The sequence below is a fragment of the Macaca nemestrina genome, chromosome 7, assembly GCF_043159975.1.
Source record: "Macaca nemestrina isolate mMacNem1 chromosome 7, mMacNem.hap1, whole genome shotgun sequence".
Lineage (NCBI taxonomy): Eukaryota > Metazoa > Chordata > Mammalia > Primates > Cercopithecidae > Macaca > Macaca nemestrina.
In genome coordinates, this window is record NC_092131.1 from 161,829,406 (window position 1) to 161,854,945 (window position 25,540).

Consider the following 25,540-nt stretch of genomic DNA (forward strand, 5'->3'; position numbering starts at 1 on the left):
TTTTTAAAAGAAAAAAGCCCTCTTTGATGAAGATTTTTGGCTCTCCTGACTGCCTGGATTTTCTGCAGTTTTGGAACTAGCTTTGCAGGAGGTCAGGATGTGTGCGGGAGAGTACAGGCCCCCACTGAAGCTACAACTGGGGTCCCAAGAACAGTGAAGGCAGTGTCATCACTGAGTAAAGATAGTCAAGGTTTTTTGTTCTGTGGATTTGGAGCTGGAGATGGAAAGGAAGAGTGAGGAGCCCTAAAATCCTGCAATGAGGAGAGAAGCCTGTCCCTTTCCTCCTCATGCTGAGGGGGAGGAATGGATGGGTCTCTCCAGGCCCAAAGTGGAGAGGGGGCTGATGGCTACAGGACAGATGAAAGGGAGGGACTTCGGTGCCGGGACCAGGGTAGCGGCAGGTGACAGGTGCAGGGGCTTTGGGAAGGGACAGGGATTTGCCTTGCAAAATCCATTCAAACAGACATCCAGGGAACCTGACCCCCAGGGAGGGACCCAGAACAGAGTGGGCCACCAGATGGTCCCTGAGGGGCCCCGGACTGGAGGGAGGGAGAGAGAAGAGATGACTCTGAGGGGTCGGGGAAAGGGAGGAGGAAGAGTCCTCCAAGTTGTTACCATTTCCAGGAGGCTTGGTCAGGCCCTGTTCTGGCTCCATCCCTCTGGCCCTAGAATTGCTCTTCTGCAGATTATTTCTGTGCTGGGAATTCCCTTAGCTCCAGCCTCCACTTGGCGGTTTATTGTCTTAATTCCCCAAGAAGAGTGTCCTCCCTCACCCTCCATCCTGCCCTGGACCAGACCTCCAGCCGAGACAATTCTAGGGCCTGGGTAAGGGTCTCCACCGTTGTCGGGGATATGCAAAGCCCCATGGCGGGGGACCCAGGGCAGAAAGCCAGGCCCCAGAGGGGAAGGAAGTCATGGGTAGAGTTCCCTACCTCCCCGGTTGGGCTAAGAAGGGCGATAAAAGGAGCAGATTAGGCAAGAGGAAGTGGGCTGGGTTCAGCTGGGCTGGTGCTGAACCCCCTGGGCCTGGGGCAGAGTGTGGGTCAGGCACCTGAGCAGCTGGGGCTGAGCCTTGCCAACCAGAGCAGCCATCCCTCCACCCCAGTCCCGCTGCAGGCCAGGGTGCAGAGCAGAGGCGGGCACCCGGAGGACAGCGCGGTGGAGGCAGGGGCAGGGGCTGCTCGGTGGGGGTCCAGGCCCCAGGCAGTCCCAGAGGCCCAGAGGTGGGAGTCTGGTGAGGTGGGTGAGGGGGTGATTGCCTTGCCTCATGTGCACCTCATTTTCATGGAGAGGAAGCATTGAGAAAGAGGAGCCGTGTGTTCAGCAAACTTTGCTTATTCAAAACACTCCATTCCAGCTGGGTCCTGTCCCCACCTGACCCCTGCCTCTGCGGTGGTCCCAGCTTTTGGGGTCAGACCCCCATGCTCTGGCCCCTGCCCAAGGACGTCTTTTCTCCTAGTAAGCTCCCTGCGCCTTTCTTCCGTCCTGGCCTGGGCAGCAGTCTCCCCAGTTGATTTCCATGTCGTCCTTCTCCAGCCCTCCTGGGCCAAATCTGACCGGGGACCACCGCAGGGACTGAGAGGCCCTGGCTCCAAGGCGACTGGGCCTCATGACCACCTGTCCGTTGTGAGCAGCGCAGAGAAGGAAGCCCAGAGCAGGAAGTGCTGAGAGGCACAGGGTGGGGGTGGGGGCGGGGGCTTCCAGAAGAGGCGGGGGCTTCCTGCTTCTGCCTCCTTGGGCAGAAGCAGTGACCACAGGCCCCCATGGCAGGCAGGGCGAGTGGGAGGAGGGTGATTTACAAGGCAGATGGGTCTCTGGCTAGAGCTCAGCCCTGCACTCAGCCAGGGCCACCCCAGGGGCTATAAGAGCACCTAGATTTCTGGAGCAGCTCAGGGACGGGTGCCACGTGAGCCCAGCTTGGCTCCCCCTCCTGGCTGGCCTCCTTCCTGCCCTTCTTCTGCCCGCCTGTGTCTGCCCAGACTCTCCAAAGAGGAAGAGTTGGCACCATGTCTCTGCTCAACCCTGTGCTGCTGCCCCCCAGGGTGAAGCCCTATCTGAGCCAAGGGGAGCGCTTCATCAAATGGGATGATGTAAGTGGGGCAGGGGCCTTGGCTTCTGGGGCACTCGGTCGTGGGGGCTGGGCTGCTCCGGGGCTTTGCCGGGACGGGAGGATTGGTTTATGTCTCCTAGGACCCAGGCGCCTGTGTGGTTTGGCCAGGCAGCTGACACCACTGCCTGGATAAACAAACCTGTGGTTAAGGGTGTATGTCCCCGGCTGCAGGGCTAAGCCTCGGTGTCTAGGTGTGAGAAGTTGGTGAGCTGCCTGGTTGGTCACTAGAGGTAGTTTATTTGGGTCTGCATCTCTTCTCCTTCAAACCCCCAAGAGAACAGGAGGAAAGTACAGCCCAGAGCAGAGGCAGGCCAGGAGGAGAGGTGAGCTCGTCCCTGCTCCCAGCAGATGCTTTGCCCTTGCTCTGGCAGGGCGCTTAGACCCAGCTTCTTCACCCCTCCATCAGGCATCATCCCATCCAGGGAAGCCTTGCTCTCCCCTGCGCTGCTGTGGGGGCAGCCACGAAAGGCCCCTGGACCTAAGTGAGAACTAGAGGCTTCTGCTTCCAGGGGAGGAACTGATTTGACTTCTGCTACCCCTTGCTGGACTCAGCATTGCTCCCCGATGCATGTCTGCAGGGAAGGGGAAGGCACTGCTGCACCCTGCAGCCCTCTCTCTGCTGTGTCTGTTCCTTCCTACACGGGGCTGCTCCCAGCCTCTGGTTCTCCTGGCCCCTGAAAATGTTCCCTTAGGCCAGGGATTGTCTTAGGCTGGGGAGAACAATATGGAGATCCTTCTTCAGGGAGGGGAGGCTGCTGGGCTGGCCCAGTCTGAGAGTTAGAGTGCTGGGCTGGTCCCAGGAAGGGAAATGAAGGCTGGGTGGGGGAGGGAAGACGGCCCTTAGTGCTAGCTTGGAGGGAGGTGGGATGAGGGGGTCTGGGTCTAGGCCCTTTGGGGCTGGGCTAGGGGATCTCACTGCTCAAGACTACGGGTTGAGGCTCTGTGGTGAGAAGCTTCCTGCTTCCCTAGGAGCGATGTGGGGTTGGTGTAGCATGGTGGTGGTGGCATGGAGGTGACATGCCCCAGGAGCCTGTGGAATGAGGGAAGTGGCTCCGAATGAAAAGCGAAGTGGCCTCTCTCAGTTCCTCTGGGCAGTGTGTGTAACTTGACTGGGCAGAGGGTCACAGGGTGGCAGTGGAGGGGCGGGTTGGCGGCTAGTGGAGACTCCTTCTTCCTAAGCTGGCACCTGTGTACCTGGCTGTTCCCTTCCCCTCTCCAAGGTAAAGTATTGGATGTTCCCTGGATGCCTGACCTGCACAAGCAAGAATGTCCCAAGCCTAGCCACAGGGCCCGTGCTGCTGTGAGACAGGGCTCTGCTTTCAGGCTGCTTTCGGCACAGTTAGTGGATGACATGGGTATGCTGTGCCATGTTGAATAGGCAGAATACATAGGATGTAACCAAATCCCCACTTTATTTCATCCCCATGGCCTCTTTCCAGTATATTTGGTAGGAGAAGCTCTCCTCCTGGCCGTGGAAAGAAACTCTGCAAGGCCACAAGATATTATTTACTCTCAGGTAACACAGTCCAGTGGTCACTTTTCATCACAAAACCCAGTCCGATGTCAGAAACTGGCTATAATCAAAACTCCAGCCTTTATTTACATTAATGTCTTCTACCCTCCTCCTTTGAGGAATAGTTTCAGGTAGGCTGCAGGCCCCATGGAAAGGGCCTTGGTGGGATTCCCTGCTGGTCCTGCTCAAGGCCCCTCTAGGCATGAGCTGTAGGGAGGGAGGTGGGAAAGGGGAAACCAAGTTCTATTTAAATAGGTGCTGTCATAAATTGGCTCATGCTTTCTGAGGCTGGCAGAAGCTTAAAGCTTATTCTTTCTCTGGAGGACATTTTTGAGGATTCTTGGGGGACCCTCCCCTTTGAATGGGGATCTCTTGCTTGAAGTCACCCCAGCATTTCCATTTTAGAGGTCACTCACAACTATGTCTTCAGCCCCTTGTTACTACCTTCAGCTTCCTGTGGCTTTAGGCCCTTTGCCCCCACTCTCCCATGGGCCCACCCTGGACCCCAGCAAATACCCACGCATCTGCTGTCCCAAGGGTGCAGGCTCGTCTGACAGGCCAGCACCCCCGCTCTGCCCCGCACAGTTAGCCCACTGTAGCCCACTAGGTCTCCTGGGCAGAAGTCCGACCTCTGTCTGTTATGCCTACAACTTCAAGGATCACAGGGGCCTGTTGTGAGGTTGGGGGCAAGGGGAGGGAGAGCATGAGGACAAATACCTAATGCATGCAGGGCTTAAAACCTAGATGACGACAGGTTGATAGGAGCAGCAAATCACCATGGCACATGTATACCTATGTAACAAACCTGCACATTCTGCACATGTATCCCAGAACTTAAAGTATAATAATAATAATAATAATAATAATAGATCACAAAAGCTCTCCAAGTAGAGATGAAACTCCTCACTAGGCTTAAGGTGGGGGATCAGGCACTCCAGCTCTCCCTTGGGGAGGTAAGAGAATGGAGCTCCCAACACAGCTTTCTCAAAATTGGCTTCCCCACAAAAATTTTCTCTTTCCCCTGTACTCTAACCACCCCTGATCTGAGAACATTTTTTGGATCGTTTACTTTGTAAATGCTGCATTTGGTCTGTTTTAGTGTGTGGCAACTATTGTGCCTTGCTGGAAACCTTAATTTTAATATCTTGCTATATACACATACAAAGACCATTAAACTAAAAGGTAGCCTATGTGCTCTGTGAGTGAGTGGAACAGGATTTTAGAAGGTGAGTTCATTCATTCATTCATTCACTCATTCAGCAAATACCACATTCTAGCGCCAAGCACCAAGCACCAAGCTCAAGGTCTAGCACAGGCTTGTTGTCCTGTTGTCCTGGAGTCCATGAGTCCCTGGTGATTTCCTAGGTGGGCTTCTAGGTCTGTGACCCACATCTCCCTGGTTACTATAGCACATTTCAGGAAGGGTTTTTGGAAGCTGGGGGGCTCGGGTTGTCCTTGAAGTTATTTCAAGCAGAGGAGATTTGGGCACTTAGGTTTGGAGGTGGGAAGGCTTGGTGTCTTTATGGGACAGTTGAATGGATGGGGTAGGAGGTGTTCATGGAGGGAAGAAGGGGCATATGGAAAGTTAGGTGGCATCTGGATTGTGCAGGACCTTAGATGCCGGTGCAGGAGTTTGGGCTCTTGGCTCTCGCTGTGTCAGTCTCTCCTGGGTGGCAGTAGGGAGTCTCCCTCTATGAGGTGAGGTAGGTGCCAAGATCCTGTTTAGGTTCTAGAGGGAGAAAGTCTATTTGGGCTTTAGAAGGGAAAACTCTTCTCTTCCAGAAATGGCATCCCCAAATCCTCTGTCCCTCCCGGTGCTTAGCTCTAGACAACTAAAGGAAATACCTTCAGATTTCTGGGATGGGCACCTCCTGGGAAGATGATGAGCTCTGAAACCCCTGGCCTGGACCAGGGAGGCTTGGCCCGAGGTCTCGGAATAGAGTGCTGGCTCCTTCTCTCTGCAGGAAACTACAATTGCCTCTCCAGTTATCCTCCGTGTGGATCCTAAGGGCTACTACTTATACTGGACATATCAAAGCAAGGTGAGAAAACCCTTGTGTGCCATGGCCCTGGACTCCCGCTTATCCACTGAGGTCAGGCAGCCTCCTGGCTGCACTGAGGTGGAGGCATGGATGATGGGGAGTACAGAATGGCCTGGAAGGATGGCTCCAGGGGCTCCCCTGTGGGTAGGGGCTGTTTGCTCTGGAAAGGAGGATGTAGTCACTCCAACCTGTGGCTACCCAAATGTTCCATCCTTAGCATCCCTTGGGGAGAGAGAGAGACAGGCAAAAGCGCTGCTGCTGAAGGCCGATGCTCTGCCTGTGGCTGTGGGTTGACTTGGGGCTCTGGGAGATGAGCGATAGGCCCCAGCTGTTGGGCAGGAGGACGGGAAGGGGAAGCCGAAGAGGGTCCAGGATGGTGGAGGAGACACTGCAGGCTTCAGCTCCCTGCCAGGGAGGAATGGACAGAGGGGAAGGGAGGAGGATCTGCATGAATAGAGAGAACCTGAGCCATAGGAAGGGAAGGTGGGGTCCAGGTGGACCTGGGCAGCCCTGGCATCTAGAGAGAGGTGTTGGTCAAGATTTAAAGGGCGTGGAAACTCCCTTCTCCCTGTTGCTCATTCTTGACCTGGACTTTTTGTCCCACATCCTTTATTTGCTCCCACCGGGATCCCCCCTACCCCCAGGAGATGGAGTTTCTGGATATCACCAGCATCCGGGACACTCGCTTTGGGAAGTTTGCCAAGATGCCCAAGGTAGGTGTGTCCAGTAGCAGCCCGGGTTCAAGCACAGCTACTAGCTCCATGGGGCAAGGGCAGGGGGTCCCTGTGGGGGTGGGAAGCCTGACTTCTGGAGCACGGGGAATGGTTCCTGGGCTGGACAGCAAGGACCGTGCCTGGAAGCCAAGGAAGGGGAGCGGCTGCTCCTGGGCTCGCCTGGGCTCTGAGGTTCAGAACTGGGCACAGTGAGCTGAGATGGCAGGGATCTGGGAGGAGGGGTCAGCTCCTGCCCCTAAAGTACCCCAGCTTGTCTGGGAGGGGTGGCTTACACCCCCACCCCTGGACTAGTTTGCCTATATTTGTCTAATGCTGGTAGGAAAATTGGAGGAAGGGATTGGTGGGAAGCAGATTTTCTGAGACTGGGAGCTAAGAATCCATCTTCAAACAAAAGTGGCAACAACACACACAGGACTCCCAGGCCTGCCCCCCGCCCGCCTGCCACCTTGGCTAACCTTTTCCTCAGGGCCTCTCCTTCCCATCCCAGCCGCTGGAGTCAGGGACAGGAAGATGCTAAGGCCTGTGGTTCCTGGGATGGGGATGGGATTCTGCCCAGTGGGCCATAGCCCAGGTGGCTGAGGGGAGGGCCAGAGAGAGCCACACTGGGCCTGGGCAGGGAGGGAGCATACCTCCATCCTAACCATGCCACCACGTGCTGCAGAGCCAGAAGCTCCGGGACGTCTTCAACATGGACTTTCCTGACAACAGCTTCCTGCTGAAGACGCTCACCGTGGTGTCTGGCCCGGACATGGTGGACCTCACCTTCCACAACTTCGTCTCCTACAAGGAGAACGTGGGCAAGGTGTGCCAGGGAACACCGGGCCTGGATCTGGGCCCCTGGGATAGCCTGGACTTCCTGAGACACAGACCTGGGCGGGGGTGCTCAGGAGCCTGACTGCTGCTCTCTGTGGTCCTGCAGGTCTGGGCTGAGGACATACTGGCCCTAGTCAAGCATCCGCTGACGGCCAACGCCTCCCGCAGCACCTTCCTGGACAAGATGTAAGCGCCCCCTGCCTGGCCTGAGCCCTGGTGCTAAGTGTGCCAGCCCTGGGCCTTGACGGGCTGCTTTCTGCCCCCCAGCCTCGTGAAGCTCAAGATGCAGCTCAACTCTGAAGGGAAGATTCCAGTGAAGAAGTGAGACCCCCAACCCCTCCCCAGGCTTCCAGGGGCTCCCCAAAGCCTTTCTTCTCTAGTCCTGACTCCTCTCTCTACCTGGTGCCTTTCTCTGCCCCTTCAGCTTTTTCCAGATGTTTCCTGCTGACCGCAAGCGGGTGGAAGCTGCTCTCAGTGCCTGCCACCTCCCTAAAGGCAAGGTGAGTGGATCGACACCCCCCCATCCCCCAGTATCCTTGTCCCCACCAGAAAGCAACTTGGCCAGGAATGGTGGGTCGGGCAGCAGAGATGACATCACAGCCCCAGCCAAGAACCTGGAGAGCCAATCAACCCTGGAGCTGCTGGTTACTGACACTAGGCACGGGGGTGGAGCCAGGGCCAGGGGGTGAGACACTGGGCTCCAAGCAGGTTTGTCTGTATCCCCTACCCTGGGTGGTGGGGGCGCTGGGGCCGTGGTTGGCCGACTGTGTTCAGGGCAGGCAGCAGAAACGGCGTGCATTCCCGTCTAGTGTTGGGAATGGGAGCTGAGAGTGAATGTTTTTAGCCTGGAGGAGCGAGATAAGGTCTGCGGTGGCAGGCGGCAGCCTGCAGGGATCTGGAAGTCTGCAGGGTATTGGGGGAGAGGAACTGAACCAAAGGCGGAAGCTGCCAAGATGCAGACTTCTGCTCTGTACAGAAAAGCATTTTTTTCTTGTCTTTTTAGTTAAGTAATTAAATTTTAATTACAAGTTGTAAGCAGGGTCACCCTATGAGGCACCTTATGTGAATTACAAAAAGTAGCCCTCAGGGCTGATACGGCCCTGAGCCAGGGTTCAAGCTTGGCCAGAGGAAAGGACCTCAGCCCCTGTCCCTGCTTGGCCAGTCCTCTTGTGTGGGTCCCAACCTGTGCCCCATGGAGCATTTTCTCCTGGTAAGAATTTGGAACATTATAAATAAGCAAAACTAAGACCCCCATTGATCACCTGCCCACATGAATCCCAGGACGAGCCTTTACCCCACAGCCACAGCTCTGCGGAGTTGGTGACTCCTTGATGCAGTCAGTCACAGGGATCCAAATGTGTCATTGGGGAGAGGTAGGAATGGGCTCCTGCGGCTCCCCTACAGCCAGCGCCACTTACCCGTGGTCAGCACACATCCACCTTCCCTCTCTCCTGCCGCCTGAGCTCCTCCCTTGGCTAAGTCCTCCTTATCTATCTGCTTTCCTTGTGTCTCAGTAGAGGATACTGACCTAACTTTGCTTGGAGCTGAAGCTCCAGAGGCAGGGATGGGTCTGGGGAGATCCAGTTAGACTCTCCTGCTCAGACCCTCTGCTCCAAACTAAGACTGATGTTGGCCTTCCAGTGTGATTCTGAAAGACATTTAATGTTTTTTTGTCGGGGAGGGAAGGAATGCAAAGGTGCAGAATCCATGAATACCACAAATGTACTATTTGTTTCTATTTCTATAGATTTGCCTATTCTGGTGGTAAAGTAAATGAAATCATAAATATGTGCTCTTCAATGTCATAATTCATTTGTCATAATGTTTTCAAGGTTTGTCCATGTAGTAGCATGCATGAGTACTTCATTCCTTTTTATGGCCTAATAATATTCCATTGTATGGATATACCACATTTTGTTCATCTGTTTATCAGTTGGTAGATGTTTGGGTTTTTCCTACTTTTTGGTTATGAATATTTGTGTACATGATTTTGTGTGAACATGTTTTCAATTCTCTCAGGTATATACTCAGTGATGGAATTGTTGGGTCATGTGGTCACTCTATATTTAACATTTTGAGAAACTGCCAAACTGTTTTCTAAAGTGAGAGCATTGTGTGGGGATTTATTTATCTATCTATCTATTTATTTATTTATTTATTTTTGAGACAGAGTCTCACTTTGTTGCCAAGGGTGGAGTGCAGTGGTACAATCTTGGCTCACTGCAACCTTTGTCTCCCAGGTTCAAGCGATTCTTCTGCCTCAGCCTCCCAAGTAGCTGGGATTACAAGCATGTGCCACCATGCTGGGCTAATTTTTGTATTTTTAGTAGAGATGGGGTTTCACCATTTTGGTCAGGCTGGTCTTGAACTCCTGACCTCAGGTGATCCACCCTCCTTGGCCTCCCAAAGTGCTGTGTGGGGTTTTAGTTTCGTCACATCCCACTAACACTTGTGATTGTCTTTTATTTTAGCCATCCTAGTGGGAGTGGTATCTCATTGTGGTTTTGATTTGCATTTCTCTAACAACAAATGATATTGAGCACCTTTTCGTGTGTTTATTGGTCACTTATATATCTTCTTTGGAGAAATACCTGTTCAAATTCAATGTTCATCTTTCAATTGGGTTGTCTTTTCGTTGACTTATCTCTTATCCGATATCTGATTTGCAAATATTTTATCCCATTCTGTGGGTTACCTTTTTCACTTTCTTGATGGTGGCCTTTGAAGCACAAAAGTTTTTAATTTTGATGAAGTTTAATTTATCTTTCTTTGTCCCCGTGCTTTTGGTGTCTCCAAATATTATTGTTGAATTGTCCTCCTTTCAATTCTATCAGTTTTTGTTTCTTATATTATGGGGCTCTGTCGTTAGGTGCATATATGTTTGTATGCAAATTGCTTCTTTTTGAATATTTGTCCTCCACTTAAAAAAAAACAGCCTACGACCCTGGCAAGCAGCACCATTTCTTCTGACCCCTTTTCTACCTCATTCTGGTCATTCTTAGTTCTGATCCTGCCCCAGCTGATGGAATAGCCACTGTACAAAATCAGGGTCAGAGCAAACCAGCTAAGCATGCTCTCTGCTCAGCAACCAGGGCCTTGAGAAGTGGGTGCTTGGGTGTCCTTGAAGTTCTGTCTGCCTTGAGCCTGCCTTCTGACCAGGTCCCCTTGACCAGGGCTGGGCCGAGTTTGTGGTTCTTAGCTCTGAGAAGGTGAGGGCAGGGGCAATAAGGTGACTATGCCCCTAGAATGACGCCATCAATCCTGAGGACTTCCCAGAACCTGTCTACAAGAGTTTCCTCATGAGCCTCTGTCCTCGGCCAGAAATAGATGAGATCTTCACTTCTTAGTGAGTTTCTTGGGTTGTGCTTTTCATGGGAAAAGGGTGGTGGCCAACGATCCCCTCCTCCCACCTGCCATGCTGGGAATCAGGAGGCTTCACTGGACAAGGGGGTTGTCTAAGCCTCTAGGCCCAAGGGATATGGACCTGCGCTCTTCTCTCTGGCCTGCAGCCATGCTAAGGCCAAACCCTACATGACGAAGGAGCACCTGACCAAATTCATCAACCAGAAACAGCGGGACTCCCGGCTTAACTCCCTGCTGTTCCCGCCAGCACGGCCTGACCAGGTGCAGGGCCTCATCGACAAGTATGAGCCCAGTGGCATCAATGTGCAGAGGGGTGAGAACTAAGGGAACCCCTTGTCCCCTGTGGTCCTGTCCTGCCTTGGCAGCGGGGCTGCAGCCCTGACAGCTATCTCCTGTCCCCCAGGCCAGTTGTCACCTGAGGGCATGGTCTGGTTTCTCTGTGGGCCAGAGAACAGTGTGCTGGCCCAGGACAAGCTGCTGCTCCACCACGACATGACACAGCCACTCAATCATTACTTCATCAACTCGTCCCACAACACCTACCTGACAGGTGGGCCCTGATAACCTCAGTGCCAACCTCTGCTTTCACAGGGGTTCCCTGCATCCTCCATAGGGGTTGCCCACATGCTGCTGGCCCTGAGAATAAATCAGACCATGATGGAGTGGGGTGGGGGAGAGCTGGGCTGCCTTTGGGTAATGCCCTCACCTCTTCCCCATCCTCTGGCTCAGCCGGCCAGTTCTCAGGCCTCTCCTCGGCTGAGATGTACCGCCAGGTGCTGCTGTCCGGCTGCCGTTGCGTGGAGCTAGATTGCTGGAAGGGGAAACCCCCTGACGAAGAGCCCATTATCACCCACGGCTTCACCATGACCACAGACATCTTCTTCAAAGTGAGACCCAGGGCACAGAGGTGGTAGTGACAGGAAGGGCTCTGGGCCAGAAGCTTTGAGGGGTTGGAGGGCTGAAGCTAGAGAGGAGGAATGGCTGGAAGGCCTCAGACCAGTGGGGACCAGAGGGGATTGGGGGCCAATGGCGGCCATCCAGTTATATGTGTGTATTGAAACTAGGCAGGAGGGAAAAGTGCCATCATGGGACAGGCAGTCAGAATGCTGACCTTCTGTTCATGGAGTCTCCTTCTCCTCCAGGAAGCAATTGAGGCTATTGCAGAAAGCGCCTTTAAGACCTCCCCGTATCCTATCATCCTGTCGTTTGAGAACCATGTGGACTCGTGCGTATCCAGGCTCATTTAGCCACATTCTTACACAGTCCCCAGTCTCTTGCCTGCAACTGTCCTCCCCGCAACTGCCCCAGCCTCTAGCTGTTGCCTGCAGCTTCTCCCATGTCTCAATATTATCTCCCTAAGGCCCCATGTTCTCCTGCTCAAGTCCCTCCCTCCCTGACCTCCTGGCCCCTGATCTGGGTCATCAAGGGCACAAAAGGATGCATAAGAGGGTTGGTGCTGAGTGACTGAACCCCACCCCCACTTTTGCTCCCTGCAGACCCCGCCAGCAGGCTAAGATGGCTGAGTATTGCCGGACGATCTTTGGGGATATGCTGCTCACAGAGCCCCTGGAAAAGTTCCCAGTGAGTGGGCTTTGCTGTGGGACATTTGGGCCTTGGGCCTGGGAACCTGGGGCAGGGTGAGGACCAGGTTAGGGAGGGAGACACTCCCAAGGATGCTAGGGTTCACTTGGTTAGATGTGAGTCTGGGATCCTGTCACCTACCACGTGTCAGGCTCTGTGCTGGGCTTTGGGGTATGCTAGTGACGAAGACACAGTCCCTGCCTTCAGGTGTATTACCCTCTGGTGAGGAGACAGACAAGTAACCAGGCCATTACAACTCAGTGGTTGTTATGGGAGCACCTGGGGAGTTCTGATCTTGTCTTGGGGGATCCGGGAAGGCTTCCTGGAGGAAGTGATGGACAGGGCTCCTAGAGTAGCCTGTTAGGTCCTCCTGGTGCAGACGGCCTTGGGCCAGGGTCCTATACTCAGGGAGAGCTACAACAAGCGCCAGATGAGCCGCATTTACTCCAAGGGATAAGCTGGATTTATCTCGGTGAGAATGGGATGAGGAGCAGTAGTGAGAGGTGGATCAAGAGGAGTGGTGGACACCAAGGGAGCATGCTTGGCATTAAGGAGCTCAGGCTATGCCATGAAGGTGAGAAGATGGTGCTGACCTGCTCTCCACTCCATAGCTGAAACCAGGTGTCCCCCTGCCCAGCCCTGAGGATCTCAGGGGCAAGATCCTCATCAAGAACAAGAAGAACCAGTTTTCCAGCCCCACCTCCTCCAGTAAGGATCCTGGTGGGGAGGCTGAGGGCAGCAGCCCACGCAGTGCCCCTGCAGGTGAGGGCACAGGTGAGTCGGGGAGGACTCTGGTGGGGGTATTAGGAGAAGCTGGAACAGGAGAGGGGCTGGACCTGGAGGAGCCATGCAGGAGCCAGTGCCGACAGAGCTGTCTGTGGCAGTGTGGGCTGGCGAGGAAGGGACTGAGCTGGAGGACGAGGAGGTGGAAGAGGAAGAGGAGGAGGAGTCAGGAAACCTGGACGAAGAAGAGATTAAGAAGATGCAGTCGGATGAGGTGTGTGGGGGTAGCCCTGGGCCCCCCTGTGTCATCCTTCACTGCTGAGCCCCTGGGTAGGGGCCTTGGGCCACATTCCTGGGCTCTACACCGTCCTCCTCTTCTTTGCCCTCCCCTCTCCTCCTTAGGGCACAGCAGGCCTGGAAGTGACGGCTTATGAGGAGATGTCCAGCCTAGTCAATTACATTCAGCCCACCAAGTTCATCTCCTTTGAGTTCTCTGCTCGTAAGTTAGCATGAGTGGTGTTGGCGGGTGGTTAGGCTAGCCTCAGGAGGAGCCTGTTCCGAGACCAAGCAGCTTGACGGGTGGGTAAGAGGAAGGGGGATCTCCCCCTTCCTTGGACTTGGGGCCCTGCCTATAAATACCCAGCCAGGGAGTCAGGCAAAGGGCTTGCTTAAGTGGCAGTGGCTCCCAGTTTCTCTAGTGAGGAACTTGGCACCAAACAGAATGCTCTGGAGTGTGTCGGTGACAGGCTGGGCGTTATGACAGGCCACCTTGGCTGGGATGGCCTGGGGCTCCTGCAGCTGCCTGCAGGCTCTGTGATTCCCAGGGCTGAACTGTGCTGTGGGCTGGCCCAAGTCCAGAAGCCCTGGCCCTGGGACATGAGACTTCCTGAGAGGGAGTGGAGGCAGAGAAAGTCACCAGAGCATACTGCGCCGTCACATTCTTCCCCTTTTGTGCACACCCCGGCTGTTTACCTTTATCTTCTCTGGACACAAGCACAGTACGTTCCTCTCACTCTGTGCATGTCCCGCACACGAGCACCTCTTTCTGTCTCCTCCTGTGCACAGTTGGACTTCTGTGGCACCGACTTCTCATCACTGAACCCACAGCCTGCATCCCCACCTGGGCACACTCATGACATGTACTACACTTAATGTGCCCCTCTCCCCAGATGCGTTCAGCCATAGCTTACACACCTCACTCCCTGTGCACATCAAAGCACGTGTTCACATTTCATGTGTGCACAGCATGTTACTGACCCCCTAGGCTCAGCCTGGCATGTTCCCCATGCCCTCTGTGTCCATCTATGGCATGTGGGCCTCACTCTCCACATCCACGGCACACACCCCACCCCTGTGCCTACACACTGAGAACACCTCTCACGCCAGCAGCACTGTGATCCATACACTTCTCCCAGAGGTTGGTCCCTAAACCTCAGGCCTCAGTGGAAATGCTGGGTTGGAGGCATCTCCATAGGCCAGAGGGAGCTGCCCCAAAGGCGAGGCCAAGACTGAGGGAGGGGACAGCCTGATAAGACTCCTCCCCTCCCTTTCTCCCCTATATAGAAAAGAACCGAAGTTATGTCATCTCATCTTTCACAGAACTCAAGGCATATGACCTGCTCTCCAAGGCCTCGGTGCAGTTTGTGGAGTATCCTTGAGGCTTCCGTGGCCAGGGTCCCTGGCTGGGGTGGGGAGCTAGAGGAGGGCCTGGGGACAGGGCCCCCACGGTAAGCTGTTAGGTCCTCCTGGTGCAGACGGCCTTGGGCTAGGGTCCTATACTCTGGGACAGCTACAACAAGCGCCAGATGAGCCGCATTTACCCCAAGGGAACCCGCATGGACTCCTCCAACTACATGCCCCAGATGTTCTGGAATGCTGGATGCCAGATGGTTGCCCTCAACTTCCAGACGATGGGTGAGGGCATTCCCAGGCCCCTAAGAATCCTTCCCTGGTCCCTGTGCCCCCTACCTTTATATCCCTGAGGGGTCTTTGGAACAGCCTGGGGAGTCCTGCTGTTTGTGTAGACTCTGGGAACATGCCCGGGTATGTGAGAATTTGGGGGTAGAAATGCACTAGCCTGTGTGCCTGCGCATACATGATGGATGTGAAGATGCCAGGCTGGCCGCTCCACCCAGGTGTGTCTGTGGGCCACCTGCCCCAGCTGCCCCAGCTCCCACAACAGGCGCTCGGCCTGGCTGTGGCTTTGCTCCTTGCTGCCTCGAGGCTATGGACCCTGCCTAAGAGAGGAGACACCCCAAGGAACCAGACTGGGATAGGAGAAGCCCTCATCCTCATGGTCCACCCAACCTCCCCATTCACCAGACAGCAAATGCTGGGAATGGAGGAAATGGAGACTGGGCACAGCCACAGAGCTGGGCCTTCCTCACTGAGTGTCCTTGTCCCTCCAGACTTGCCCATGCAGCAGAACATGGCAGTGTTTGAGTTCAATGGGCAGAGCGGCTACCTCCTCAAGCACGAGTTCATGCGCCGGCCGGACAAGCAGTTCAACCCCTTCTCAGTGGACCGCATCGACGTGGTGGTGGCCACCACCCTTTCTATCACGGCAAGACCCTGGGACAGACAAGTGTCCGGGAGGCTGAGGTCTTGAGTAGAAGGGCACAGGAGCCCACCCCTCACTCAACTCCCAACCCCCTCCCCTGATATCCTGGAAACTTCAGCCCCAGCCAGTTCCTGCAGTAGCAAGTTGCCTTGGAAACTGCCTCCTCCTCAGCACTGGAGGCTGCCACTTGGTCCCCATGGAAACCAACGGGAAGGGCTGAGGCTGGGGTGGGGGAGGGGAGGAAGAGTGGGCAGAGTGGGGCAGCCAGAGCCCCAGGTCCTGGGGGAAGGCGTTGTTCCCTCTTTGACTGGGGAGGGAGGTGGGAGGCCCGCCTCTTCCCTTCATGCTAGAAGCACCCTGGTCCTCAGAGCTTAGCTGTAACCCGTGGGCTACACAGCCTCTACTCGTGGCCAGAGCTGAATGAGCTTCTTCATAACACCCAAGAACGAACGCTTCAGCTCTAGGGAGCCGGGGCCCCAGATGCTTGGGGAAGGGCCTGGGTGGGGATTTGATGCTGGTGTCCCTGGGCCTCCGCCCCCAGGTGATCTCTGGGCAGTTCCTGTCAGAACGCAGTGTGCGCACCTATGTGGAAGTGGAGCTGTTTGGCCTTCCTGGGGACCCCAAGAGGCGCTACCGAACTAAGCTGTCACCCAGTACCAATTCCATCAATCCTGTCTGGAAGGAGGAGCCCTTTGTCTTTGAGAAGGTGGGGGCCAGGGCATGGCAGGGCAGAGTCTGTCTATTCTCGGCCTCTACTTACAGACAAAAGGAAGTAAACAAGGCAGCTCCTTGACCTTCTTCCTCCTCCTCTTTCCACCCCTCACCCTGGTGCAAAACCCAAGTTTACAGAAGTTTCCTTGGTAGGCAGAGTGTGTGTGTGTGTGTGTGTGTGTGTGTGTGTGTGTGTGTGTGTGTGTGTGTGTGTGAGGATTAGAGGCAGAAATGTGAACTCAGGGTTGAGGGTCCCATGGGGCTCTTTTGCCCCACTGGATACCCACTAGCAAAGCTGCCAAGTGCTGTCTGCACCAGGTCCCCTCAGCCCTGGGCTGCACATCTCGCCCTCCTCCCCTGTGTGGAACCAGCCACGGCATGAGCTGTGGGGATGTCTTTGTATATGGCCTAGAATGTGCTGTCGGTCTGTCCCCACCAAATCTGGTGACACTCACCATGTTCTCACAGTGATGCTGAGACTTCTGGAGCCAGGGAGCAGGACAGCTTGGCTCCCTTTTCCCCTCCCAGCCTGTCATGTCCCCAACTCTCCCCAGATCTTGGTGCCTGAGCTGGCCTCTCTCAGGGTGGCTGTGATGGAGGAAGGCAACAAGTTTCTTGGACACCGCATCATCCCCATCAATGCCCTAAATTCTGGTAAGGAGCGGGGTCCTTCTTCACTGTTCCAAGATCAGCAGCAGGAGCCTGTGCACTGGGTGGGGCAGCTTCTGGGAGGGCGCCTGGAGTGAGGCCTTACCTAAGCCCTCACATTTCAAGCAGTAGGGCAGGAACAGTACCTCTCCAGGAACCTGACAGAAGTGGGAACTCTGCCCACCTAACAGAATTGCTGTAATTTTCTGAAACGGCTGGGGCAGTTTCTCAAGTAGCTGACACTTATGGGCATTTAAAATGTGCTAAGGGCTTATAATACATTCTCACAATAACCACATGAGTAGACACTCATCCCCTCTTCACAGATGAGGAAAGTCTCAGAGAGTTAAAGTAACTGGCTGAAGTCACACAGCCAGGATGGTGCAGTGCCAGACTCAGACCCTTGGGTCCTGGGCTGTGTGTGCACAGCACTGGCAGGAATGGGCTCTGGCTCACTGCCAACCCCGTCCTGTCTGACAGGGTACCACCACCTGTGCCTACACAGTGAGAGCAACATGCCCCTCACCATGCCTGCGCTCTTCGTCTTCCTAGAGATGAAGGACTACGTACCTGGTGCCTGGGCAGGTAGGAGCCCATGGCATGCCAGGAGCCCCAGGGTGTCTGTTCCCCCTTCCTTCCCATCCAGCCAGCCTCCAGAGTGGGGTGAGATCCAGATGGGGCATCCTGGAGTGGGTGAGGACAGGGGAGGCTTCCAGGCACATCTCCATATACACCATGTTGTAATGTCCTGTGCACCCACCCAGATCTCACTGTGGCCCTCGCCAACCCCATCAAGTTCTTCAGTGCCCATGACAAGAGGTCTGTGAAGCTCAAGGACATCATGGGAGGGCTGCCTGAGGTCTGTGTTGCCTGCACTGCTGCCAGGGGCTCACCAGAGCTCGGCCCTATTTGTGGGAGAGGATGGGGGGAGGGCCGAGTCCCAGGCTCTGGGAGAGAGGGCTGTCAAGCCCCCTTCCTAACCTGCTCTCCCTACACAGAAGCCCTTCCCACTGGCGAGTCCAGTTGCCAGCCAGGTCAATGGTGCGTTGGCCCCAAGGAGCAATGGGTCACCAGGTATGAGCTTCGTTCTGCACACCTATTGGAGGCACCTCCACCTCTGCACCCACAGACACTTCCCTTTAAAAAATTTCACCTGGGGAAGGAAGGGCTGTGTCTGAAACCTCAGTGCCAGGAAAGTGCGGGGCAGGGGGCACATACTGCGACTCCCAAGGGGCGGGGTGGGGGAGGCGAATGGAGCCAAGGGGCCCCCCGGAGCACCTGCCAGCCCAGCCCATGGCTCTTGCAGCAGCCAGGGCCTGGGCCAGGGAAGAGGCTATGAAAGAAGTTGCGGGTAAGGCCTGCTGAGCCCGGTGATCTCGGGGATGAGCCTGGGGCGGGTCCGGGGCTCCTTGGGGGTTGGACGGGCAGGGCGGCCTGGCTGGTGGTGTGCTTCATCCGGGCCTCTGCAGAGCCACGGACCGCCAGCCTGGAGGAGCTCCGGGAGCTAAAGGGCGTCGTGAAGCTGCAGCGGCGGCACGAGAAGGAGCTGCGGGAGTTGGAGCGGCGCGGAGCGCGGCGCTGGGAGGAGCTGCTGCAGCGGGGCGCGGCGCAGCTGGTCGAGCTCGGGCCACGGGGCGCGGGGGGTGGCGGGGCCGGCAAGCTCGGCCCGGGCAAAGGCTCTCGCAAGAAGAGGTAAGGCCCGTGGCGGTGCCCTGCCCTCTGCAGCGCGGGCGGCGGAGGATCTCAGGGCCTGTCCCCACGTGGCCTCCCCAGGAGCCTGCCTTGCGAGGAGAGCGCCGGAGCCGCGCCGGGCGAGAGCCCTGAGGGCATGGACGCGCGCGTGCGGGAGCTGAAGGACAGGCTGGAGCTGGAGCTGCTGCGGCAGGGCGAGGAGCAGTACGAGTGCGTTCTGAAGCGCAAGGAGCAGCACGCGGCCGAGGTGGCCTGGAGGGGCGGGGCGACAACCCCACCAGCCCCACGGACCCCACCCCCACCACCCCATCCACTCCTCCCACCGACCCCACCTCCCTACCGACTCCCCCGCTACCGACCTATCCCACCCTTCCACCGACACCCCCACCAACTCCCTCTGCCCAACAAAGGGCTTCTCGCCAAACCTGCTTCCTCTCCCCGCAGCAAATCTCCAAAATGATGGAGCTGGCCAGAGAGAAACAGGCGGCAGAGCTGAAGGCCCTGAAGGAGACGGCGGAGATGTACGACTGCCTCCCTCCCACACCTGCCTCACCTCCCAGCAAGGGCTCGGCCGCCCAAAACAGCTCCTTCATGCCTGTCTCTCTGCAGCGACACCAAAGAGATGAAGAAAAAGCTGGAGACCAAGAGACTGGAGCGGATCCAGGGCATGACCAAAGTCACCGCAGATAAGATGGCTCAGGAGAGGTGAGCCCTGGAGGGGAGGCCCAGGGCTGGGCAGATCCCACTTCAGGTGGAAAGGGGCCTCTCTCCAAGTGGATCCTGACTCACTTCCCAAAGATGCACCTGTCCCCTGGCTCTCCAAAAAGCGGATCCCACCTGTCACCTTTGACCAGAGTGTCCTCCTCAGACAAAACATGGAGGCCAACACTACATGGGCAGAGCCCTGGAGGCAGCCAAGCCTGCAGGGAGGGAGCTGAGGCCTTGGGACTGCAGCCTGTCCATTGTGGTGACACTGTTTCCCACGGAAGCCTTAAAGGACAGCGTGTTTTGGTGGGGAAATGGTTCCCTCAGAGGGCCCCATGACTCCCAGCGGCCCCTACGTACTCCTTGGGTCCCCACGCCTGCCCCCAGCTGGTTCCTGCCCTATGTTGGATTTCTCATTTGCCTACACCCTGCATAGACTGCATGTTACCCTACTCTCCCTAGGGGCTTTCTCCCTTTTCTAAAACTCCAATTACACCAACAGGTTGAAGAGAGAGATTAACAGCTCCCACATCCAGGAAGTAGTGCAGGTGATCAAGCAGGTGTGTAAGGCCTGTGTTCTTCCTAAACACACACACACACACACACACACACAATCTCGCTCTTCACGAGTGGGAAGGGGTGGCCCCAGGCCCTGACTTTGCCCTTAGGAGATGCACTGTCCAGCGCCGTCCATGCAGCTGGGGTGGAAGGGGACATCCTGGGGTTCTGGCCTGTGTATGGAGGTTGGGGTACCAGCCTGAAGGGGTCTATCTCTGGCCAGTTCTCATGTGTGGAAATGATATGGGCTAACGCCCGTATCAGGGCCAGGGGAGGCTGGGACTGGCAAGGGTCGGGGGATGAGGAGGGAGTGAGGAGGCTTCCTGAGGTGCCAAGGAGTTGGAAGAGAGAATGGACCTGAAGCTCCCCTGGGGATCATTAACCACAGAACAGAGCTGCCACCTACTGGGTCCTGACCTGTGCCAGGCACTCTGCCAGGTGCCTCACATGAGCTGTCTTGTATAATCTTTTACAGTCCAGTGAGACAGGTGCTGCTATCCTTATCTTACAAATTTAAAAAACTACCTAAATGTTAAGGAATTTGCCCAAGGTCTTACAACTAGTTAGCTGGGATTACAGCTGGATTCTGACCCAGCTTGCCTGTCTATGCTGTCCTGATTCTCTGCCATCCACTCCCACCCAGATGACAGAGAACTTGGAGAAGCACCAGGAGAAGCTGGAAGAGAAGCAGGCTGCTTGCCTGGAACAGATACGGGAGATGGAAAAGCAGGTAACAGATTCACTACGGGGGCCCCCAGCAGAACTGAATGGGTTCTGGGGTGTAAAGGGGCCCTGCCCCAGGGAGCTGCCAGTCAGAGGGCAGGGAAGGGGCCATCATCCTTCACTGTGGGGTCCCGAGGCCCTTTCAAATGAGGCAGCTCTGCAGATCTCTGCCTGGCTGGGATCCCTTTCTTGACAGGCTCCTGATGGGCTCCACCACTCCCCCACCCCGCCTCTCACCCCAGTCTCCTAGGAGCTCCGAACATGGATACTGGGCATCTCCTTTTCCCACTGTCCAGGGAGTGAGGGTGGACAGGGGGCCCTCCTGAGCCAGGCAGGCGTCCTTGCTGTCTCCACAGTTCCAGAAGGAGGCGCTGGCAGAGTACGAGGCCAGGATGAAGGGTCTGGAGGCAGAGGTGAAGGAGTCGGTGAGGGCCTGCTTCAGGACCTGCTTTCCCTCTGAGACCAAGGACAAGCCTGAGAGGGACTGCGAGTGCCCCCCAGAGCTGTGTGAGCAGGACCCAGTCGTAGCAAAGACAGATGTCCAGGAGAGCCGCCTTTGATGCCTCCATCCCACTGGGACATTTAGCAAGGATGTTCAGCCCCTTCTCTGGGATGTGCTTCTATTCCCCCAGGAAAAAGGAGCCCCAGCCTTCTGAGGCTGTGGGAACCTGTGGCTGCCTTGGACGCTGCAGCCTCCTCCTCAACGGCCAGGCCAGAGGCCGAGACAGGACCTAGGCACCCTCACAGCAGCGCCTCTGGGGCCTAGAAGTCTTCGCAAGCTGACTTCCTACCCCCACATCTCTAGATAAGTGTCATATATTTGTTGAAGGCAAAAGACTATGGACTTGGAGGCAGAAAGTGGGGTCCTGGCCCTGCTCTGCCTTTCCTATTGAGCAACCAGCGGTACCCCACTCTGGGCTCAGTTTCCTCACCTGGAGGGTTGGACCCACCCACCTGGAACCTCCACTCTAGCCCCAAACCCTCCTGCCCCAATGTTAGCAGCTCTGCCAGGCTTCCAGGCCCCATCAGGCCTGCCCTGAGTTGGCCTTGTCCACTCCTAGAGGCAGAGCCTGGCACTACCTCACAGCTCCCTGGGGACAGCCACTCCCCGGCTGAGGGCCCACCCCTCCCCTCTGCCTGTCCAGAACAGGAGGCTGAAATGGAAAAGCTGCCTCAGCCCTGCTTGGCTGAGTCACGCGGGGCAGTGGCCTCTCGGGTGCTCTTCCACCCTGAACCTGGCTCACCCCTCTTCCTAGGCCTGGGGGCAGACTGTTCCTAGCATGTACCCCTCTCAGGCTGCCTGCCTGACAATGTCAGCATCATTTGCTCTCCTGAATTTATGAGGTTTATTTATTTTTCTCCTTCCTGCTCCTATTAAAGAACCTCATCCCAGTGTTTCCTGCTTAAGCCTGGTCTCTATTCTACAGGTAGGAAATGGGGAGCAGGGTAGTGGAGTGCCCCTGAAATGAAACAGGCTGGGGAAAAAATCTCTGGGGAGCTGAACCCAGGGTTAGGTCCTGTCCATAGTCCAGTGAAACGGCCCTGCCTCTGGGCTTGAAGAGGATTCATTTCCCCTTCTGCTGGCCCTGATGCCACAATCACTGGAAAATTATGTCACTCCCACTTTGCCCCCACACAGATGTGGCCCTTCATTGTTTCCACTCTCAGGGTTGGAGCAGAAGAGCTGAGTACAAAGATGTCCCCTATTTTGGGGGCAACTCCAAACTTTTAGGCAATCTAGGCCCCTTTAGGAAGACAGAGTGGTTGGATGCTCAGGCCCCTATGGCAGCTTTGGTTGACCTCAAAACTTGTTGTAGAGGGGCTGGTGGGCAGCCACTTACTGCACCGATGACATGATCCCATGTCCCAGATAGGGACAGGCAGTGTCTTAGGAGGGGCAGAGGGGGTTGATTCTGGGAAGAGGTTGTGTTCTTATTAGAGAGTTACAGCAGATGCCATCAGCTGTGAGCACCTGTTCCTCTGGAAGGCAAACAGGTCCTCCTGCCCGCACCCTGCCATCCCATCCCTCTGGGAGTCTGACCTCTGGGATTCTGCCAGGCCCTGGCTGTAGGGTGAGGTGAGGGGGCCTGATCATTTACTGGGCTAAGGCCTAGCATTGATCAGCCTGCTCCCTACATCACTACAGACTGGATACACTGCGGCAGACCACCTACACCCCAGGGCAGTGCCCTATGTTCAACCTTTCTGCCGGGCACTGGGCTGTAAAGGTGAGGATTCAGGCCTAGAGGAACTCACTGATCCAGGCATGTGCACGTAAGCCAGAGCCAGAGCTCAGTGGAGCCCGCTGGGCAGCCCCCAGATTTTGCTGATGACTGTTCAGGAGAAGGAAAAGCTGCCTTCCCCTCGCCTCTGGGCCAGGTTATGCAGAGTCTCTGGGCTCCCAGTTTGGAGCTGGGTAGCCCAGGAATGGGGAAGGTGATGCAATTCTGCCCCTGGAGACAGCTCTGCACAGCAGACTGGGACCTTCCCATGTGGCCAGGCCTGGATACCCGCCTCCCTGCTTTCCTCCCAAAAAGGCAAGGTCTCCCTTGGGCAAATGCCATCTCTGGGCCTTGGAGATGAATTAGTCTCTTGCTGCAGGTGATGTACAGAGGAAGAGCTGACGCCCTCCCTTGGGGTACTGGGGCAGGTGAAGGACACCTGGGTTCCATCACTGCTATGTATCTGTGGGACTGGGGCAAGGCTCCCTTTCACCCCTCATGCCTCAGTTTCACCTTTCGCACAAAGAGAAGGGTCTCTACCCTTTTCCCAATCCCATTGCTGACTCAGACTCGAGTCCCCTGCTGACTCACCCCGCCCCCTGCATCCCCTGAGCAGCCCTCTGGATCTCCCAGACACGTGCCACCAGGCCCTACCCTGCCAAGCTGGTGCAACGTGACAGCGTGAGGGGGCTGGTGACACTTGAGGAAAGAAGGGGCCCAGGAAGGAGGCAGTTGCAGACACAGTGACAGACCACACTGAGGCATCTTGGGGAGGGAGCCCTTTTGCCAGCCTGGGGCCTGCCGGGGGGACAGGCCCAGCAGGTGGGATGCGAGGGGAGAAGAGGGGAGGTGAGTATGACGTGTCTGCCTGCCCCCTGCCTGCCTGGGCTCCATCTCCTGTCAGCCTTCAGCTCCCTAAGCGACAGCTTCTAATTCCGGCTGTTGGTGCCTCTGTGCTCTGCAGCAAAGTCTCAGCTTTTTTTCAGCTTTGCTGTTTCTTTTCTGTTCAGAACATACTGAGCCCACAGGGAAGTCAGAGCAAAGGTTCCAGGGCTCGAGACCTGGCACCACCACCCCCTTCCTGCCATGGGAACCAACTGCTCCTTCCAAAGGGTACCCAGCACAGCACTTTCTGCCTTAACTCTTCTTCCCTGGAACTGTCTCAGTCCACCACGGGGAACAGGGACAGAAATGAAGCTCAGCTGTCTCAGGGAGGAGGGGCTCTTCAGGACCAAGAAAGTGCCCATTCTGGGTTTCTACTGTTTCTCTCCTCCATCTGGGGGGTGCGAGTCATGGCTTGTCAGGCTGGTGGGCCACACACAGGTTCCAGGGTTTCTCCCTCCTCTGACCTTGGAAATAGAAGGGAAGAAAGCAATTTCCCTCACACTGCTGAAAAGAGAAGTTGAGTCATAAAGGGAAGAAAAGCCTTTCTTCTGCTGAGTAAAGAAGGACAGCATTCCTGCCCAGTTATTGGGGGTGGAGAGTCTGTACCCATTTCTGGGGGCCACCCCAGAAGGGGGCCCAGCTCTGGGGGCGGGAGCAGCTTTGAGGGCTGCACTCTAAATAACTATGCAGTTCTAGAAAAAACAAAACAAAATTTAAAAAAATGAAATAACTATGCAGCTCTTTCCCTGACACTCTCTAACTTGTTCTTGTGTAAAGCAGGCAGGGCTGGTATTTATCAGTCTCATTTTCAGATGAGAATATGCAGGCTTGGAGCCACAATGCTAGTAAATGCCTTCAAGCTGGGACTTAACGCTGATGTCAGATCTGTGGCCTTTCTATGACACCAGGAAAGAAAACTGGCAGAGCCCTGACCAAACACTTAACAAATGCAAAAAGAGAAAAGGGGGGCTTCATAGTGGGTGCAGGTACACATCACATGCTCCTCACGTGACAGAGGGGAGTGGGAGCCTCTGGTCCATGGCCTGGGTGCCAAATTCAAGGTGGACATCACTGGAGCCTGGGAGCTGGAGAGAGGCAAGGGGCTCAGGGTGCAGGGCCATGAGCCCACTTTGCCACGCCCATCTATGCCCAGTACCTTTCCCCAGGCATCTGCTACTGCAAAGCATCTGCTCAGGCTGAGAACACCATCATTCTTTCCTTATTTCCCCTCTCTGATAGGAAGGGACCCCTTAAAGCAGCCCTCAATAGTGTCCCCTGAAGGTTTATCCTGCTTCCAAGCCTTTGCCTCCAGAACCCGTTTGGAATTACTTCCTTTTTTTTGAGACAGAGTCTGGCTTTGTCACCCAGGCTGGAGTGCAGTGGCGTGATCTTGGCTCACTGCAACCTCCGCCTCCCAGGTTCAAGCGATTCTCCTGCCTCAGCCTCCCAAGTAGCTGGGACTGCAGGCGCGTGCCACCACACCCAGGTAATTTTTGTATTTTTAGTAGAGATGGGGTTTCACCATGTTGGCCAGGATGGTCTCGATCCCTTGAACTCGTGATCCGCCCGTCTCGGCCTCCCAAAGTGTTGGGATTACAAGCGTGAGCCACTGCACCCGGCCTGGGATTCCTTCCTTGGAAATACCCCAGATCCCGCACATCCTTGAAGTCCTATCTTTAGAAGGCCCCAGAGCCCTCTCTTCCCCGCAACTCCATCTTTTCATCCAAGGACTGTGTTGGTAGGTATTTAGCAGATGTATTCAGCCCTCAGAAGACAACGTCCACTTTTTAAGTCCCAGTGTTGTCTTCTTAAGAGGGGGAACGTCTCGCATCCAGAACCGAGCTTCTGCCTCTCTCTTACCGCTGCCTGCCGGCAACAAAATGTGCGGCTCATGAAAAGTCTCAGTCAATTCTGCAGCTGATACCTGCTTCACTCCCTTACAAATACCCATTCCAAC

At 55.7% G+C, this 25,540-nt stretch overlaps 1 protein-coding gene across 5 annotated transcripts; it reads left to right on the plus strand.

Annotated features, from left to right (window-relative positions):
* The first annotated feature begins 1,737 nt into the window (after positions 1–1,737).
* LOC105492354 (phospholipase C beta 2) lies at positions 1,738–21,871 on the plus strand. Of its 5 annotated transcripts, none has more exons than XM_011759377.3 (32): positions 1,738–2,090; positions 5,588–5,665; positions 6,310–6,378; positions 7,061–7,201; positions 7,319–7,398; positions 7,480–7,533; positions 7,637–7,712; positions 10,458–10,558; positions 10,722–10,888; positions 10,979–11,125; positions 11,305–11,462; positions 11,718–11,800; positions 12,072–12,156; positions 12,768–12,930; positions 13,041–13,153; positions 13,282–13,378; positions 14,443–14,527; positions 14,669–14,793; positions 15,288–15,442; positions 15,981–16,145; positions 16,705–16,804; positions 17,279–17,383; positions 17,563–17,657; positions 17,797–17,872; positions 18,105–18,149; positions 18,268–18,490; positions 18,572–18,737; positions 18,935–19,011; positions 19,100–19,195; positions 19,698–19,755; positions 20,397–20,483; positions 20,833–21,871. In XM_011759377.3, exons 1-32 carry the CDS (start codon positions 2,007–2,009, stop codon positions 21,034–21,036), a joined length of 3,558 nt encoding a protein of 1,185 aa, XP_011757679.2. In that variant the 5' UTR covers positions 1,738–2,006; the 3' UTR covers positions 21,037–21,871. The 5 variants fall into 5 exon arrangements, with proteins under 5 accessions (XP_011757679.2, XP_011757684.2, XP_011757687.2 ...); XM_011759382.3 differs by having other exon boundaries at positions 18,108–18,149; XM_011759385.3 differs by having other exon boundaries at positions 12,768–12,918.
* Positions 21,872–25,540: the final 3,669 nt, after the last annotated feature.